Here is a 17,572-nt window from a genome sequence, read left to right on the forward strand (position 1 = left end):
AAAAAAACGCCTTACTATACTATGTCGAAAAAAAATGCGATTTTTCAAACATGTTGTAAAAACGTGCCATATGATGAAATAAGGTAAAGGAGGCCATAAAAAACACTCCAGAAAGGTTTTCTTTGAAAAAAAAAAGGATCATGAATTTTGGCGCAAAAAAACACCTTACTATACTATGTCGAAAAAAAATGCGATTTTTCAAACGTTGTAAAAACATGCCATATGATGACATAATGTAAAGGAGGCCATGAAAAACAGTCCAGAAAGGTTTTCTTTGAAAAAAAAATCATCATGAATTTTGGCGCAAAAAAACGCCTTACTATACTATGTCGAAAAAAAATGCGATTTTTCAAACATGTTGTAAAAATGTGTCATATGATGACATAATGTAAAGGAGGCCGTGAAAAACACTCCAGAAAGGTTTTCTTTGAAGAAAAAATCATCATGAATTTTGGCGCAAAAAAAAACGCCTTACTATACTATGTCGAAAAAAAATGCGATTTTTCAAACATGTTGTAAAAACGTGCCATATGATGACATAATGTAAAGAAGGCCATGAAAAACAGTCCAGAAAGGTTTTCTTTGAAAAAAAAATGATCATGAATTTTGGCGCAAAAAAACGCCTTACTATACTATGTCGAAAAAAAATGCGATTTTTCAAACATGTTGTAAAAACGTGCCATATGATGAAATAAGGTAAAGGAGTCTGTGAAAAACACTCCAGAAAGGTTTTCTTTGAAAAAAAATAAAGGATCATGAATTTTGGCGCAAAAAAACGCCTTACTATACTATGTCGAAAAAAAATGCGATTTTTCAAACGTTGTAAAAACGTGCCATATGATGACATAATGTAAAGAAGGCCATGAAAAACAGTCCAGAAAGGTTTTCTTTGAAAAAAAAATGATCATGAATTTTGGCGCAAAAAAACGCCTTACTCTACTATGTCGAAAAAAAATGCGATTTTTCAAACGTGGTAAAATCGTGCCATATGATGAAATAATGTAAAGGAGGCCATGAAAAACACTCCAGAAAGGTTTTCTTTGAAAAAAAAAAAGATCATGAATTTTGGCGAAAAAAAGGCCTTACTATACTATGTCGAAAAAAAATGCGATTTTTCAAACATGTTGTAAAAACGTGCCATATGATGAAATAAGGTAAAGGAGGCTGTGAAAAACACTCCAGAAAGGTTTTCTTTGAAAAAAAAAAGATTATGAATTTTGGTGCAAAAAAAACACCTTACTATACTATGTCGAAAAAAAATGCGATTTTTCAAACATGTTGTAAAAACGTGCCATATGATGACATAATGTAAAGAAGGCCATGAAAAACAGTCCAGAAAGGTTTTCTTTGAAAAAAAAAATCATCATGAATTTTGGCGCAAAAAAACGCAATAGTATACTATGTCGAAAAAAAAAAAGCGACTTTTCAACATGTTGTAAAAACGTACCATATGATGAAATAATGTAAAGCAGGCTGTGAAAAACACTAGGGTAATGTTTTCTTTGAAAAGGCTGTGAAGGTGTCTTATGTGGGACATTTTTTAGAGTGACATGCTATACTATGATTTTTTTTGAGCGACATGCTATACTATGATTTTTTTTGAGCGACATGCTATAGTATGGCGTTTTTAGTGCGACATGCTATACTATGACGTTTTTTGAGCCACATGCTAAACTATGACATTTTTTGGGCGACATGCTATACTATGACATTTTTTGAGCCGCATGCTATACTATGACGTTTTTAGAGCGACATGCTGTACTACAATGTTCTTTGGGCGACATGCTGTACTATGACGTTTTTAGATTGACATGCTATAGTATGACGTATTTAGAGCGACATGCTATGCTATGATGTTTTTAGAGCGACATGCTATACTGTGACGTTTCAAGAGTGACATGCTATACTATGATGTTTTTTGGACCACACGCTATACAATGACGTTTGTTGAGCGACATGCTATACGTTCACGTTTTTTGGACGACATGCTATACAGTGATGTTTGTTGCGCGACATGCTATACTATGACATTTTTAGAGCGACATGCTACACTATGACGTTTTTAGACCAAAGGCTATACTATGTCGTTTTCAGACCAAAGGCTATACTATGATGTTTTTTGGACGACATGCTATACTGTGACAATTTTAAAGAGACATGCTATACTGTGATGTTTTTTGGACGACACGCTATACTATGATGTTTTTTGGATGACATGCAATGATGTTTTTTGGACGACATGCTATACTATGATGTTTTTTGGACGACATGGTATACTCTGATGTGTTTTTGGACGACATCCACTGCTGTGACGTTTTTTGGACGAAAGGCTATACAATGACATTTTTAGAGCGACATGCTATACAATGACATTTGTGGAGCGACATGCTATACAATGACGTTTTTTGAGCGACATGCTATACTATGACGTTTTTAGACCAAAGGCTATACTATGACGTTTTTAGTGTGACATGCTATACTATGATATTTTGTTGAACGACATGCTGAACTATGATGTTTGTTGGACCAAAAGCTATACTATGACAATTTTTGAGTGACATGCTCTACTATGACGTTTTTAGACCAAAGGCTATACTATGATGTTTTTAGAGTGACATCCTATACTATGATAATTTTAGAGTGACATGCTATACTATGACGTTTTTTGGGTGACATGCTAAGATATGACGTTTTTAGAGCGACATGCTATACCATCATGTTTTTAGAGCAACATGCTATACCATGATGTTTTTTGGACGACATACTATGCTTTGACATTTTTTGAACCAAAGGATATTCTATGTTTTTAGAGCGACATGCTACACCATGATGCTTTTTGGACGACACGCTATACTATGACGTTTTTAGAGCGACATGCTAAACTATGATGTTTGTTGGACCAAAGGCTATACTATAACGTTTTTTGAGTGACATGGTATACTATGACGTTTTTAGAGCCACATGCTATACTATAATGTTTTTAGAGCGACATGCTATACCATGATGTTTTTTGGACGACATACTATGCTATGACGTTTGTTGGACCAAAGGATATACTATGTTTTTAGAGCGACATGCTATACCATGATGTTTTTTTTGGATGACATGCTATACTATGACGTTTTTTGGGTGACATGCTATACTATGACGTTTTTAGGGCGACACGCTATACTATGACATTTTTAGAGCGACATACTATACTATGATGTTTTTTGGACCAAAGGCCATACTATGATGTTTTTAGAGCAACATGCTATACTATGACGTTTTTTCGGGCGACACTCTATACTATAGGCCTTTGAAATTGACATGTTACTATGACGTTTTTCTTTGTTTTAGTTTTTTTTTGTTTTTTAGCAACATATAAGAATTTGAACAGTTTTAAAAATTACTATACTTTTACTTGTGCAATGAAATATTCTTCTATGGCATTTTTTAGACGACATACTCTGATGTTTTCTTGAAAAACATACTATTTTGACAATATACTGCAGTATGACATTTTTTGAACCACATATCATACATGACAATTTTAGGCAACATCCTATCATTTTGCACTTTTTGAACCACATAATAATCAGTTGGGTTTTTCTGCCGACATGCTATACTATGAACTACAGGCCATACTATGTTATTCTTGAAAAGTATACTATACTTTGACATTTTCTGAACTACATCCTATACTATGGCGTTATACACATAGTGCTTTGGTTACATGTTGATTTATAATCTAGATTTTTTTCTGTTTGTTTTTTGACGGGATTACCACAGACCTGACTGTGAACACCGTTGACACCCACCTGAGGGAGACGCTGCCTAAGATCTCAAGGCTGCTTGGTTGTGGTCTTTCTGGTCCTGCTCCAGAACGCCTTCATCAACTACGACTTCTTTTGAAGAGGCCCTCAGATGCTGCAATCTCTGACCTTAAGGAGGAACTGCTACTTTCACTCTGTAACGAGATGGCGGTTATTTTAAAGACCCAGCTCCTGGCAGCTTTGAGTGAAAGTTTAACACCCATCAAAACGGAACTGCAGACAGTTAAATCTGTGCTGTCGGTCAGTATTTCAAACATCAAGTCCGACCCGGCTGCCCTAAAGCACGCTGTGGGTGAAACGGAAACTTCACTCTCCACATCACCGACGACATTGTCACACTCCAAAGCAGAGCACCTGTCTGCTAAACTTTTAAAAGTGGACTATAAATGTGAAGAATGTGAGCAGCAGCAGACTGTGAGCAGCGGAACAGATGTGATCAGAAAGAAGTCACTTTCTTTTTTCTTTTCTTTCTGGTTGACTTGATGCTGTCAGATGCAGATGTTGGAGCTGATTCTGATCTTTCAGGATAAAAAGCTGCTTTTCCTTCACAGACTTTTCAGGAAATTATTCTCTCAGGTTTTCTCTGCTATTTATATTTTTATTATCTGTGATTATTTCATTATTTCTTTATTGTAAAAATAAAGTTTGAGGCATAAAGACTCATTTAGTTATTTTAATCCTGAAATCTTTGATGTAGCAGAACTAAACTTCCATTTTCCTTCTTGTACTTCTGATACTAGAACTAAACGTATCTTCAACACGGATCATCTGGTTTTAATGAATCAGCAGCAACATCACAACAACAAATGAGACAATTTTCAACAAATTAATAAAACTGATGTCATTTAAAACTATCAGTCTGTTTTAGTGTCAAATTAAAGCTGATTACTGACAACTAGAACATTAACATTATTGTTTTAATCACATTTAAGTTTCCTGAACGTTACATTAATGTCAACCAGCCAGAGTTTTACGAACTTAATGAACCACATTACAGGAACACAACACACTTCAGCTGTTTACATGAAACTCAACACATTAGCTCGATGCTACGTTAGCTTTAATCAGGCTAGGACTGAGCAGCTAGCTCGGTTAGCATCGCTAACATTAAAGCTAATATTTACTATGCTAACTTTCTTCTCTGGTCAACACACACTGAAACAAACTCCACCAACATCTGGAGTGCATGGCACACATTATATCTGACACTAAAGCTGAATATAAAGTGCATTAAAAGCGGCACCGATACGAAAATAAACATTTACTTACCGAACTATTCTTTTCAGTGTCTCCTGGTAGAATCAGCCGAAGGTAGAAAACTGGTTAAAACAAGCCAACGGGCAGGAAAACTGTCTGTGGAAAATGTTGTGCTGCTCCACCGATAAATAAACCAACAGTTATTATTAGTGATGGTCCTCTGATACCCGAGGCTTCAACACATGCGCTGTAGCTCATGAAGCAAACGTATGGAGCCACTGTGCCGAGGCGTGGTTTGGTCACGTGACTCGTGACGTTTGAATCACTTCAGTGACGTTTGAAGCACTCAACTGCTTCGAATCACCTGATTGGTTCGGTTTGTTATGTGAATCACTCAGCGGGATCGAGTGTTCCGGGATAGGAGATCCCTACTTAGTGTTGTTCATTTGAATTGTTTTTCGCAGAATAGATTGTTTTTTTTGCTGTTGTTTTTGCTTTGAGAGTTAGTAGTATGTCAGATTTCGTATTTCGTAGAGAATAGATAGATAGATAGATAGATAGATAGATAGATAGATAGATAGATAGATAGATAATTTTTATTTTTATATATATATATATATATATATATATATATATATATATATAGTCAACCAGTTCTGCAACATCATTAAACGTTTAAAAAATACAATTAAACAAGAAGAATGTAAAACATTTTTAAAAATGCAAAACATTTAATCAGATTATTAAACCCTTAAAAAGACAAAACATGGGTGCCCATATAGCTCAACGGGTTAAGCGGGTGACCTATGTACAGGGGCTGGTCCCTGACGCAGCGTCCCGGGTTTGAGTCCCGCTAGTGGCCCTTTGCTGCAAGTCTTCCCCCGACTCTTCTCCCCCGTTTCCTGTCTGTCTCTCACTACACCTATCCAATAAAAGGCCAAAAAAGACAAAACATTTAATTAAAAAATTAAATGTTTAATTAGAAAATTATATCTTAAAGACAATAAAAGTTCAAATAGGAATTACACTGAAAATACAATGAAGGATTTAAAAAGAAAATTAAACATTAAAAGGTGGTAAAACATTTAAAAAGAAAAACCTTAAAGATTTAATCGAAACATTAACAGACTGTCTGAAGGTTCAAACTAACAGAGAACTACTCAAGAACTTTTAAGATTTCAGTCCTCAGACTGTGTGAAGGTTCAAACTAACAGAGAAGTACTCAGGAACTTAGACGATATCAGTCCTTGGACTGTCTGGAAGTTCAACCTAACAGAGAACTACTGTGGGACTTAGAAAATTTCAGCCCTCAGACTGTGTGAAAGCTCAGGTCCTGAGGACTCGGGAGGTCTGGAGGCTTTGAAAGTCTTGGAAATGAGGGTTCAACCCTCCAGCACAAAGGCTGAAGTCCAACCTCCTGAGAAAAACGATCGAGTCGAGACTCAAGTTAAAAAAAACTCGAAAATGGCAACAAAAAAAAAATAGATGATAAATGCGCAAAAAAAAAAAAAGTATCGCGCGCAGCTTAGAGGGAACAGTGGTCCCAAAACTGTTGATAAATTATTTCTCAATAAAACCTCATAACCAGTTACATAAGCACACCCTCTTTACTGACCTCTTTACCAATAAACCCCAAGACATACTTTGCCAAAATCCATAATAATCCATAAAATCTTTATTTGCACCAGCCCCGTGTGAAAATGACATCAGTCTGTATTTGTAGAGCATCTCATGAATGTAGCAGCACCGTTTAAATGTTTCATAACACAGAATATAAGCAAAGAGTATATAGGGATACAGACAAACATGGGAAATAAGAAACGTGCTCTTCAATAGTTATTGTCATTATTATTACTAGTAATATTATTTTTGTGTCCACTACAACCCATACAATCATCTAGTGTAGTCAAACAGGAATGTGTGCATGGCGAATCAAATCCAAAACAATCCATGAACCGACCACGTCTTGATTGCACTTCATTTTATTGACCACTAGACGAGCACTGTGTGTCATTGAGGCCTCGAGTAATGAACCATGTTTTGAATGAAGTGTCGAAGCTTCAACAAAGCCTCGATCAGCCATCACTAGTTATTATATCAGAATTAATCCAAAGGAGAGCAGAGTCTCTGCTGCCTCCTCCATAGGACCTGTCAATCATTCCAGACCGGACTGTCAATCAAGTAGTCCCGCCCCCTGGCTTCGCAAAACTTTAACGCTCTATAAAAAAAAATCAATATTGATTTATTTTAAGATCGGCCACCTGATCTCTCATTTTGACCATGAAAACTCACGAAAAAAAATTATGTATAGTCTATGCACCGTACTCTGTTTGGCTCCACACTTGCTGATGACCACTTCCGGTCTCAGAAAATGAAAAAACTGACCTTTTTTCGTTTCTGTCTCTTACTGATTTTACTTTGTTGTTATTCTAAATATAAAACGAAAATCAAAGCATTTTTTAAAAAATCGTATATCCCTTTTTGATCATGAAAAGGAAAAACGCCTTGTATTTCAATTTTAATTTTTGTATTTTAAAACAAAAATCGAATAACCACTCGTTTTTTGTTTTTCAATACCCGTTTCAGAACGGAAAATCCAATTACCAGATCCGTACACGGATTCGATATATTACACTTTTGGCAAATTTTGATAGTGAACTCTTTAAATATGAGGTGGTGTTTAATTTTTTTACTCCCTAAATATCTAGGAATACTAAACACTAAAGTCCTTACATTGTTTGATAGCCTTTAAAAAATAGAGGGTGTTTAATATCTAACATACCAAATACCTAGGAATATTTACTACTTATGGCATAGCAAGGAAAGTTTTTGAAAAAAATGAAGCTAAAATGTAACTATGAAAAGACTATAAAAAGAAACGGTTAATTTCAGGCAAAAATTATTGGGTGATTTCAAGGATCTGAGGTTTTCTGGGACTCTGCATAGGCTACAGATATAATGAGCAGAAACTGGATAGCTTTCTGACAGCGACAAAGCCTTAGATATTTACTCCCTGTATATTTTGGGGTGTAATTATTAGTTAACTCCCTAAATATATAGGAATAATTGTCTAGATGTTATATTCAAATATATATGAACTGAGATTTTTGTTTGGAAAGACTTCACGCTAGAGAAAGTCCAATTAATAAGCACAGATGATCACCTCACAATGTAAATCGCACATTTTACCTTTTTCTCCTGTATTTGGCCTGAATTTAAAAAAAAAAAAAAAAAAAAAAAAAAAAAAAAAAAACTTTTTCTGATCGGCGGCCATGATGGGAGGTCTGTGTTTACAAACCGCTGTGTAGCTTCAGGAGAATCCACAGAGAGGCGGTGAAGTGCTGCTCGGCTCCTGTCGGTGGCAGTAATTCAGCAGCGAGTGTCGCTGCTGCGGTGAAACCCCTAAGAAGAGGAAGAGGAAGAAGAAGAAGAAGAAGAAGAAGAAGGAGGAAGGAGACCGTTTTGATAACAGGCCGCGACCTGCTACGTATAGCTGCAATAGTTGGGGGGAAAAAGGTTACATAACTTCGAAAATAGTGATTTCATCTTAGCGTTCTGTGATCTTCAAACAAAGAAGCGTCGAGACGAAGCTCTTCTGCAGCATATTTTCCGCGATATTTTGACTTTGGCACACCATTTCATCCATTTTAGACGGTAACGGCAATGTTTGCTATTTTATGCTAGCCCGCTGCCGCGGAAACGTTGTTAGCTGGCCATATTGGCACTCTGCTGTGAACTTACCGCCTGTTTTTCTAACGAAAACATTATCTGCACTTGAGTGAACATATCGAAGAAGTGCGGCTTTGAGTTGAGCTTTAGCTCAGTAATGTATTTGCTTATTCATATCAATGTTTTGAATCAAGTCAACATGAGTTCTGTAATGCGGGCCTATGAAATTCGCTAACGGTGAAACGACGTAGATGTAGCTTTCCGAGGTGGCTAGTTAGCATTAGCTTCTTGTCACGTTTAACGCGTGTTTAACCTCATGTTTATGGTAACGTCTTGTTCTTATTTGGGCTCTGTTGAATCTCTTTAGGATCAGTGTAATTACTTTGCTAAGTGAACATATGGTATTCAACGTGAAATTTATTGTATTGAGAGAAATTAAAGAACGTAAACACACACTGTCGTATCATTGACAACCAGCCTATATTCATCACACCACAACCATGGTTTACTTACGATATTACAATTTCTTGTGTGTGTATGTGAGGTTAATTGTTGTTATTTTTTAATAGGCACAATATGGCTGACGATTTTGACGTTGAGGCCATGCTGGAGGCTCCATATCGAAAGGTGGGTTGAAAGTTGTAGAAGTGAGGCCTGTATCACTGTTATAATTTACTCCTTCATTTAGTCCTTTATATTTGCTACTGTGACAAAGTTTACTTGAATGTTGTGTGGTGTGATTGAGTATTTCAAACGCAATACAGAATTATAAATAAATCCACATCTATCTCTCTTTATAGACTTCCCTAATGATATCTCACCTCTACTCCCATGAATTCATCTTTGATTCCACTGTGAACTGTGAAAAAAAGGAAGGTAGTTATTGCGCATATACTGATGTACTGTGGTTCACTTTAGGAGTAAAAGAGATTCAACATAGAACATCCAGTCCCTATTCGGTTGCATCAAGGTGAATGCCAATGGTTGATAAGCCCATCTTTACCTGTCCAGCAAAGGAGGCAGTATTCAGATTTACAAACTGCATGTTGTTTCTGTTCATGAATATGCAGTGCTTTTTATTATCAGATTATGTTTGTTCTGCAATGTTATTAAAGGGTCCTACAGGGTTTTGTTTCAACAGGAATTCATTTTTGTCAGTTTTAGGTGGTTTAACAAATTTACTTGGCACGCATGAAAGTTGTGCTCTCAGAAGTACAGCTGTCTCAAATTATGTGTATGTGATTTTGGATGTATCAGAATGTAAATGAAATTCATGAAAACGCAGAGATGGCAATTACAGAACTTCATAGTTCAAACATTTTAGCCATGTCATGGTTTTGCGTGGAAATGCAGGTGAATAGTCTTCTCTTACTTGTAAATATGAATACTGCCTCTTTGCCTGAGTCAACTGTAATGTGAATCAGCATCTTGATTATTGCATGCTACACAACACCACAGATATTGATATATTACTAGAATGACTGTAAAATAGATATTTCTATCTAGCATCATTGTATTATAAAATGATTCATTTTCAGTAGTTAATAATTCCTTCTTAAGTCAAAAGGTTATAAGTAGTATTTAATAATGCAAACTAAAGACTATGGTAGTTTAACACGTGGATGAATTAATCTTTTTTATTTTCTTGGGCGTCAATATTACTAAGAAGTGTGAATCCCTGTTTGCTTCAGGGCAAGATGTGTGACAGAGGTGGCATCGAGCTCTTACAGTCCAAGAACGAAAATGGGTGAAGATCACTGGACTGACACCAACCACACAGGATCTCTTTTAGTGGCTGTGGGCCATACGTGGTCACATGATTAGGCACAAATAGTGGCATTGGTACGACCTATTAGAAGGGGAATGGTGGAGATGACCTGACTGTTGTCAAAGCTTCCTGAACTGAGCTAATATGTTGGACACTCTCCCTTATCTTTGCTGTGTTGCATTAAGTACTGAGCAGCTTTGTAAAGGAAAAAAAAAAACAGGAGTGGGGATGGGAAGCTATTGGGGTGGTGGAAGGACACTGTCCAGACATGACAGTAGGAAGTTTGTATTATTATTAATTGAATATATTCTGCATTTTCTCTTGTCCCACCCCATCCCCTTTACCTTGACGACTTGAAATGTTTCATCTACGTCCTCATGATGTTCTTCTATCAACCTTGCTTAGGATGAGAACAAATCTTCTCATGCAAACGGACACGATGATCAGAGCAAGAAGTAAGTCTCGCATTTTTATCTAATTCACCCATGTCTTAGTATACTACTGAAAAATAATAATTTTTAATTTCTGTACTTTGCACAATGATAGCATTTGTTGTGTCACATTTCAGGAAAAGGAGGAGCCGAAGCAAAAGCCGGAGCCCTGGCTCTAGGAAGAGGAGAAGCAGAAGCAAAGACAAAAAGAAGGGTAAGAAGAGGAGCAAGAGCCGAGAAAGGAAACGAAGCCGCAGCAGAGAACGACATCGCAGCCGCTCTCGAAGCAAGGATCGATCTGGACGGTACAGAGCACGCAGGAGTCCCATGTATGTGGCTTTTAAAACTGGTGTAGAGATGTCAAAACAGTATAATGCCATAGTGTTCATATAAAATTAAATAATGTAGTTAAAGATGGTGTTGTACTGAACTACATCACAGTGAGGTGTTTCTAATGCTTTTATACTCCCTATTAACGGTCCGATACAGGAGCCTATTTCTCATGTGCAACAGTTTTTGTGTTGGATTTATTTAAAATAGAAAATGTAATTTTTCTCTCTTATCTTTTAGCCGGAAACGTTCCAAAAGTCGAAGCCCCTTCAAAAAAGAAAAGAGTCCCATCAGGTGAGATAAACAGTCGCGCGCGCGCCCCCCCCCCCCCCCCCCCTTTTTTTTTTTTTTGGTGCTTGGCAACTCAAAATTCAAATATGTCCTACTAGGTTTTTAGACATTGTTAATTGTAAATGTTTATTTTAGAAGTTTTATGAGGATATTTTTGGGCTCTTAAACAAGATCAAATAGTTGTATGATTTTATCATAGAATTTTATTTGCCTATTAAACATTTTTATACAGAGTTTTCAGCAACACTCTAGTCATTTTTGTAATGTTATTTTTCTTCTTCTAAGGCAACCAATTGACAATCTAACACCAGAGGAAAGAGACGCTCGTACAGTTTTCTGTATGCAGCTTGCTGCAAGAATCAGAGCACGAGACCTGGAAGATTTCTTTTCAGCTGTTGGAAAGGTAAGTTGATTATCAAGTTATGTATAATCAAGCTAATCTTTGTGTGGAAACGATATCTAAAATTGTGACCGTTTCTCTGTAGGTCAGAGATGTGAGAATGATCTCGGACAGAAACTCTCGCAGATCAAAGGGCATTGCTTACATAGAGTTTGTGGAGGCCTCTTCTGTACCACTGGCAATTGGATTGACCGGCCAGAGGCTTTTAGGAGTGCCCATCATCGTCCAGGCATCTCAGGTCAGTGTCCGGACTTGGTTGTAACTTTATCTAAATATAGAGCAGGAGGATTAGTTCTGCTCAGTGTGACTGAACATATTAATAGACAGCAGCCATGCTTCAGCAGCAGACTGTACACAACGACCATTTAATAGACTGCTAGTCAGAGTGTTAATCTGTGATGAAATGTTTGTAAATGTCTGTAAAAATGGCAAAAATGCAGTTTAAAAGTGCAGATGAGTAAAAATAATAGTAACATTATGCATGTAACTTCTCTCATGGTGGCTTGGGAGAAACAATGTATGTTCATTATATTTGCTAATAATCCACATTTAACAATTATAGGCAGAGAAAAACAGAGCGGCTGCTGCTGCCAACAACCTACAGAAGGGCAGTTCAGGTCCGATGCGGCTGTATGTTGGGTCACTGCACTTCAACATCACTGAAGAAATGCTTCGAGGGATCTTTGAGCCGTTTGGGAAGGTCAGGACAAAAATTTACAAATAATTCCATTTTATATTTGTATAGAGGCATTTCCTTATAATCATCTGGTTTGTTTTGGTTCCAAAGATTGAAGGAATCCAGCTCATGATGGACAGTGAAACTGGACGATCCAAAGGATATGGCTTCATATCGGTAAAAGCAGCTTTCGCATTTCTTTGACAGTTTGTGTTTACTACTTGGTTCACTCCCTAACAGTTTGTTTTTCTGAAGTTTGCAGACGCAGAATGTGCAAAAAAGGCACTGGAGCAACTGAATGGCTTTGAGCTTGCTGGACGTCCAATGAAGGTGGGGCATGTTACAGAGCGCTCAGACTCATCGACAGCCAGCTCGTTCCTGGATAATGATGAGCTTGAGAGAACCGGCATCGACCTTGGCACCACAGGACGTCTACAGCTTATGGCTCGACTAGCAGAAGGTGTGTTAAAATATTTCTGTATCGACGGCAACACAAAAGCTCCCTGGAAAAAGAAACATTAAAAAAAGCAGCAGTAATTTTGTCACGGAGGGCTTATTCCAAACATCTCTCCTGCCAAGTATTCTGAGAAAAATCGCTGGCACACATATTTGACTGAAACCAGAAAAATGACTGTTGCTGGTGTGCCAAATGTATTTAACTGCTGCATCAAAGTGTCTAAACATGTGCTCTGGTGTGTCGTATTTTTAAAAATGCTGTTTTGAGAAAGAATTGTCACTCAATATCATATCTCTGCATCAACACAGACCAAGAAAGTTCGAAGTCCAACACAAACACAGAGAGCAGAGAAAAGGGAGAGTCAATCATTTGCCTATTGAAGACAGTTTTGTTAACGGTGAAATGTATGCAAACCTGGCAACTCTTAACATTTTCCCATTTTTCAAACTGCTGGGGCACAAATAGGAAAAAAACTTCCACACTGTGTTGTTGAATGTTACTCTCTGTCAGTTATATTTAGTGTTTTGTATTAATCCTGAGCAGCACAATCATTAGGGTTTTTTTGTCCCTCTGCAGGAACTGGTCTGAAGATTCCTCCTGCTGCTCAACAGGCTCTACAGATGACTGGGTCCATACCTTTTGGGAACATTGCTGCTCCAGCAGGTTGGAACCAAGATAATGGAAAAACATTCTGTGTGATTTTCTTTAGAAAATTCAAGTGACCATTCATTATTGTGTTTGTTTCTCCAGTTCCAGCTCCCGCTCCAAGCCAAGCTTTGAACCTGCCATCGCAGCCTCTGGCCACGCACTGCCTCCAGCTGTCCAACCTGTTCAACCCACAAGCGTAAGGATATTATCATGTGGATAGGTTCACATTTTTTTCCAATTCTGTCTTAACCCTTTTCGCCCCTGTACTGGAACCAGACCGTATGCATTATAAAGACACAACTGCTGCTATTTTTCAAAGGATGCCAAGCACGGTACATTTACTGAAGAAGCTGCCAAGCAGCACTATGATTAAAGTGATTGTAACATTAAAATTGAGTGCCATGTTGACAGTTTTTAAAACAAATTTTGTAACATTAGTGTTACTGACTCATTGTTACGAGGCCTTTATTTACACTCTGGTTTACAGTTTTGATTAGGCTGAAGTAAAAATGTCAGTTTTTGCTCTGGCTGTGTAGAAATCGCTTTCAGTGTAACTGATGGGGGACAAAATGAAATTGGATTATTGAGAAATTGTGTCCCAGAGTTCAGTGGAGGACTTTGGACTTTGTCCTCTGCTTTCATGACATTGTTTTAAGAAGGCAAGCCAGTATGAACGGAATCAGCAATTACAGCAACAAGGAAACCTTCCAGCGTACATTCATGCATGTCTGCAATTGTGACAATATGGAATTAAAATTGTGAACCTGTACTTTAAAAAAACGGTTTATTGAAGGAATAATGGAATTTTAACATGGCTGAATGTGTTTACAGAGAAAATGATCCAAGCTGGGCTTCTGAAATCCAAGACGACGTGATTGAAGAGTGCAACAAACACGGAGGAATCGTTCACATCTATGTTGATAAGAACTCTGCTCAAGTAAGTTCAGTCATCCAAATACACGAGTCTGTTTACTCAGAATACATAAAAAGACAAACAGGTGCCCACTGAATTTGGAAGATAACTAGATCCTGCGTAACAGGATTTTTCAAATATAACAGTAAAGATTTAAACATTTCTTCTGTCCTCTCTTCCTGACAGGGAAATGTGTATGTGAAGTGTCCCTCAATACCAGCAGCGATGGCCACTGTTAATGCACTTCATGGACGCTGGTTTGCAGGTATGTTATGTAGAGCTGCACTGATTCGTGGATGAAATGAAAATTTTGCCAGAAATTTAGCTCTTTATCAAATGTGAGGATTTACCTTTTTGCGCTCATTGTTTTTAAAATGAGTAAAAAAAACATTTGACCGTGCTTTGACCTTACTTTTTCCTTTTTTCCCTTTCAGGAAAAATGATAACAGCTGCCTACGTTCCTTTACCAACCTACCACAACCTTTTCCCTGATTCAGTAACAGCAAAGCAGCTTCTAATGCCGGCACGTCGATAGTCTGAGACATGCTTATGAAAGTCAGTGTAAATACATTTGTTTGCATTCATGAAAATGTCATCGAAAAAGGCGCATTGAAATTAGTTGGCTGTGTGTAATAAAAGTGGCCTCAAGTTTGCATTCATCATCGAAAGTTAGGGTTTTTTTTAGTTGCTTTTCAAATTTTGTGGGTTTGTGTTGTAAACTACCACCAAGGAGTAATCTGCAGGTATCTATTGGTCTGTATGTTTTTAAATATTTCTGTCTTATCTGCTTGTTTAAATCAACAGTTTTAGATTTAAAACAAATTGCAAAGAGTTACAAAATATGTTGGGTTAATAGGCCTTAAATGCCAAAAGTATATCAATGTCAACAATAATCCTTTGTAACTTTATACAGCCATAATTTCATTTTTGTATGAAGGCTCCCAATAAACTTGGAAAATTTGACAAATGATTTGGTTTTTGTTACCATTTGGGTAGTTTGTCAATCCAAGGTTTAATTTAAAATGAATCTGTGATTAAAGTCTTAATTACAGCATTGGACCCTATGTTTCTGTATTGCCAGTTTTTTAAACATTTTGTCACCCTGAATTTAAATTCAAGTTGCCTCTGTTTGGACAATTGAAGATGCAGACACACATCGCAGATATTTACTATCCTTTTCTAGTGGGATCAGTTTGCAAATCTGAAAGTAGTGAAAATCATTGAATTTGCCCCATTGAATTTGTTGTGACTCGTTTCCCCCTCCATTAGGTCACATTTGCACTTTGGGTGATTTGAGTGAATTATACCTTAAGGGGTCACTGACATGAAGCTCTTTCGGTAAAAGGAGTGCTTTGTGGTTTCTTAATATTCACCTGGTTACAAAACAACATTATTTTTTTTTTTAACCAGGTAAAAATGTTAGAGAACCAGTTCTCATTTGCAAACATGACCTGGTCAAGAGGCACCAGCAGGATCAAATACACGCTACAGACACAAATAGACATATAAACATGACATTAAACAGGTGAACAAGAAGCATGAGAGAAAAGAAGTGCATGAAGTGTACAAAAGTGTGTAAATATATATGTACAGTGGGGGAAAAAAGTTTTGACACCCTTAAAATTTTGCACAATTTCAAATATGAGATATTTGTGGAAAAATCTTTGTTTTCAAGCACAAAGTCTGCATTAGACACAAATTATATATTTTATTTACAAGAAAAGTTTAAATTCTACCAAAATGACTCAATACTCAAAATTTCTTATTTTTATGGAAAAAATCAATTTTAAGTTTTTAATGTATTTTTAAGGATTTGTTTAGTGTTATGGCTGTGATTGTACTAAAAGAAATTGCACTTGAAGACCTAAGAGTGATTCTTAATGCAATATACATGCAAATGTATGGGGTGTCTGAAAACGTTTTTCAACCACTGTGTGTGCAAGTCAGGTCCGAAGTGATCAGCAGGAGCATCAGTCAACTACAATCTGCTGGAGTTTAAGCTTGAAGGAGGCGAGTGGAGTCAAAGTTACAAGTTTGAGGGTGTTTTGTAAGGTGTTGCAGTCATTAGCTGCTGCAAAGCGAAAGCAGTTACGACCAAAAATAGAAGAATTATTGGGGATGATGAGCTTGATGTATTCAATAGACCAGGGGTCACCAACCTTTTTGAATCTGAGAGCTACTTCAAGGGTACTGAGTAGTACGAAGGGCACCTTGTTTGATACAAACTTCCTCAATAGCAAACTTGCGCCATCATCTTTAAACAATAATAATAATGAAAATAATATGTAAAAAGACTGATCACATTTATGTTAATTATTCCTTACAATAATTATTAACGATTTCCACAACAATGACGGTAGGAAACAAACACACACACACACAGGTATATGGAAATATGTTCCAATATTTAAAAGTCAGAGGTATCCCATCTCTGAAACTTTGGTAAATATCTTTCTTGGCAGTTTTGTATGAATCAGCATATTTGCAGCATTTTGTTCAAAATCACACCAGCTACATTTCTGTGCAAATTATCACTTCTAACGTCTTTAGGAAATCATTAACTGTCATCAAATCGTGCTTCATTTGTGCAAACCACTACCTTTGTAACATTTTTGAACAATTCATGAACTCTGTCCCATGTTTGTAAAAATTATCAGTTATGTAAGGAAAAAAATCAACTCTCACATTTTGAAATGAATCCTATCACATTAGTACTAATCACCAGCATTTTTCACCAGCATTGCAACATTTTCAACAAATCATACCAACAAATCATTACATGTTTTCAACAAATTATTTTTCACATATTGTGTAATGGCACGGTGTTTTGAATGACAACATGTTACCTCTTTCTTTGTCTGTAAATGTGTGTTAGTGGGAAGCCTGGCATTGCAGAGCTTATCATGTCTTACCTTTACCTTGTAGCTCACAGTTCAGATGGTTCAGTTTCCCAGTGATGTCCGTTAAAAATGCCAGG

The 17,572-nt window shown here is 36.9% G+C and overlaps 1 protein-coding gene across 1 annotated transcript; it reads left to right on the plus strand.

Moving 5' to 3' along the window:
- Positions 1-8,452: 8,452 nt before the first annotated feature.
- rbm39b (RNA binding motif protein 39b) lies at positions 8,453-15,654 on the plus strand. The gene is made up of 15 exons (XM_023298724.3): positions 8,453-8,666; positions 9,251-9,308; positions 10,855-10,904; positions 11,018-11,209; positions 11,451-11,504; positions 11,787-11,904; positions 11,987-12,139; positions 12,464-12,601; positions 12,689-12,754; positions 12,833-13,037; positions 13,611-13,697; positions 13,785-13,878; positions 14,514-14,619; positions 14,782-14,860; positions 15,030-15,654. The coding sequence occupies exons 2-15, from the start codon at positions 9,258-9,260 to the stop codon at positions 15,128-15,130; spliced, it is 1,494 nt and encodes a 497-aa protein (XP_023154492.1). The 5' UTR covers positions 8,453-8,666; positions 9,251-9,257; the 3' UTR covers positions 15,131-15,654.
- The last annotated feature ends 1,918 nt before the right edge of the window (positions 15,655-17,572 follow it).

Source organism: Amphiprion ocellaris, chromosome 8 (assembly GCF_022539595.1).
Source record: "Amphiprion ocellaris isolate individual 3 ecotype Okinawa chromosome 8, ASM2253959v1, whole genome shotgun sequence".
Classification (NCBI taxonomy): Eukaryota; Metazoa; Chordata; class Actinopteri; family Pomacentridae; genus Amphiprion; species Amphiprion ocellaris.

What these genes read in the sequence shown, in the direction of transcription:
- rbm39b (XM_023298724.3), top strand. Translation starts at nt 9,258, where the DNA reads ATGGCTGACGATTTTGACGTTGAGGCCATGCTGGAGGCTCCATATCGA. An exon ending in CACGATGATCAGAGCAAGAA is followed by an intron (nt 10,905 to 11,017) that starts GTAAGTCTCGCA and finishes GTCACATTTCAG; the next exon opens with GAAAAGGAGGAGCCGAAGCA. An exon ending in AGAGCACGCAGGAGTCCCAT is followed by an intron (nt 11,210 to 11,450) that starts GTATGTGGCTTT and finishes CTTATCTTTTAG; the next exon opens with CCGGAAACGTTCCAAAAGTC.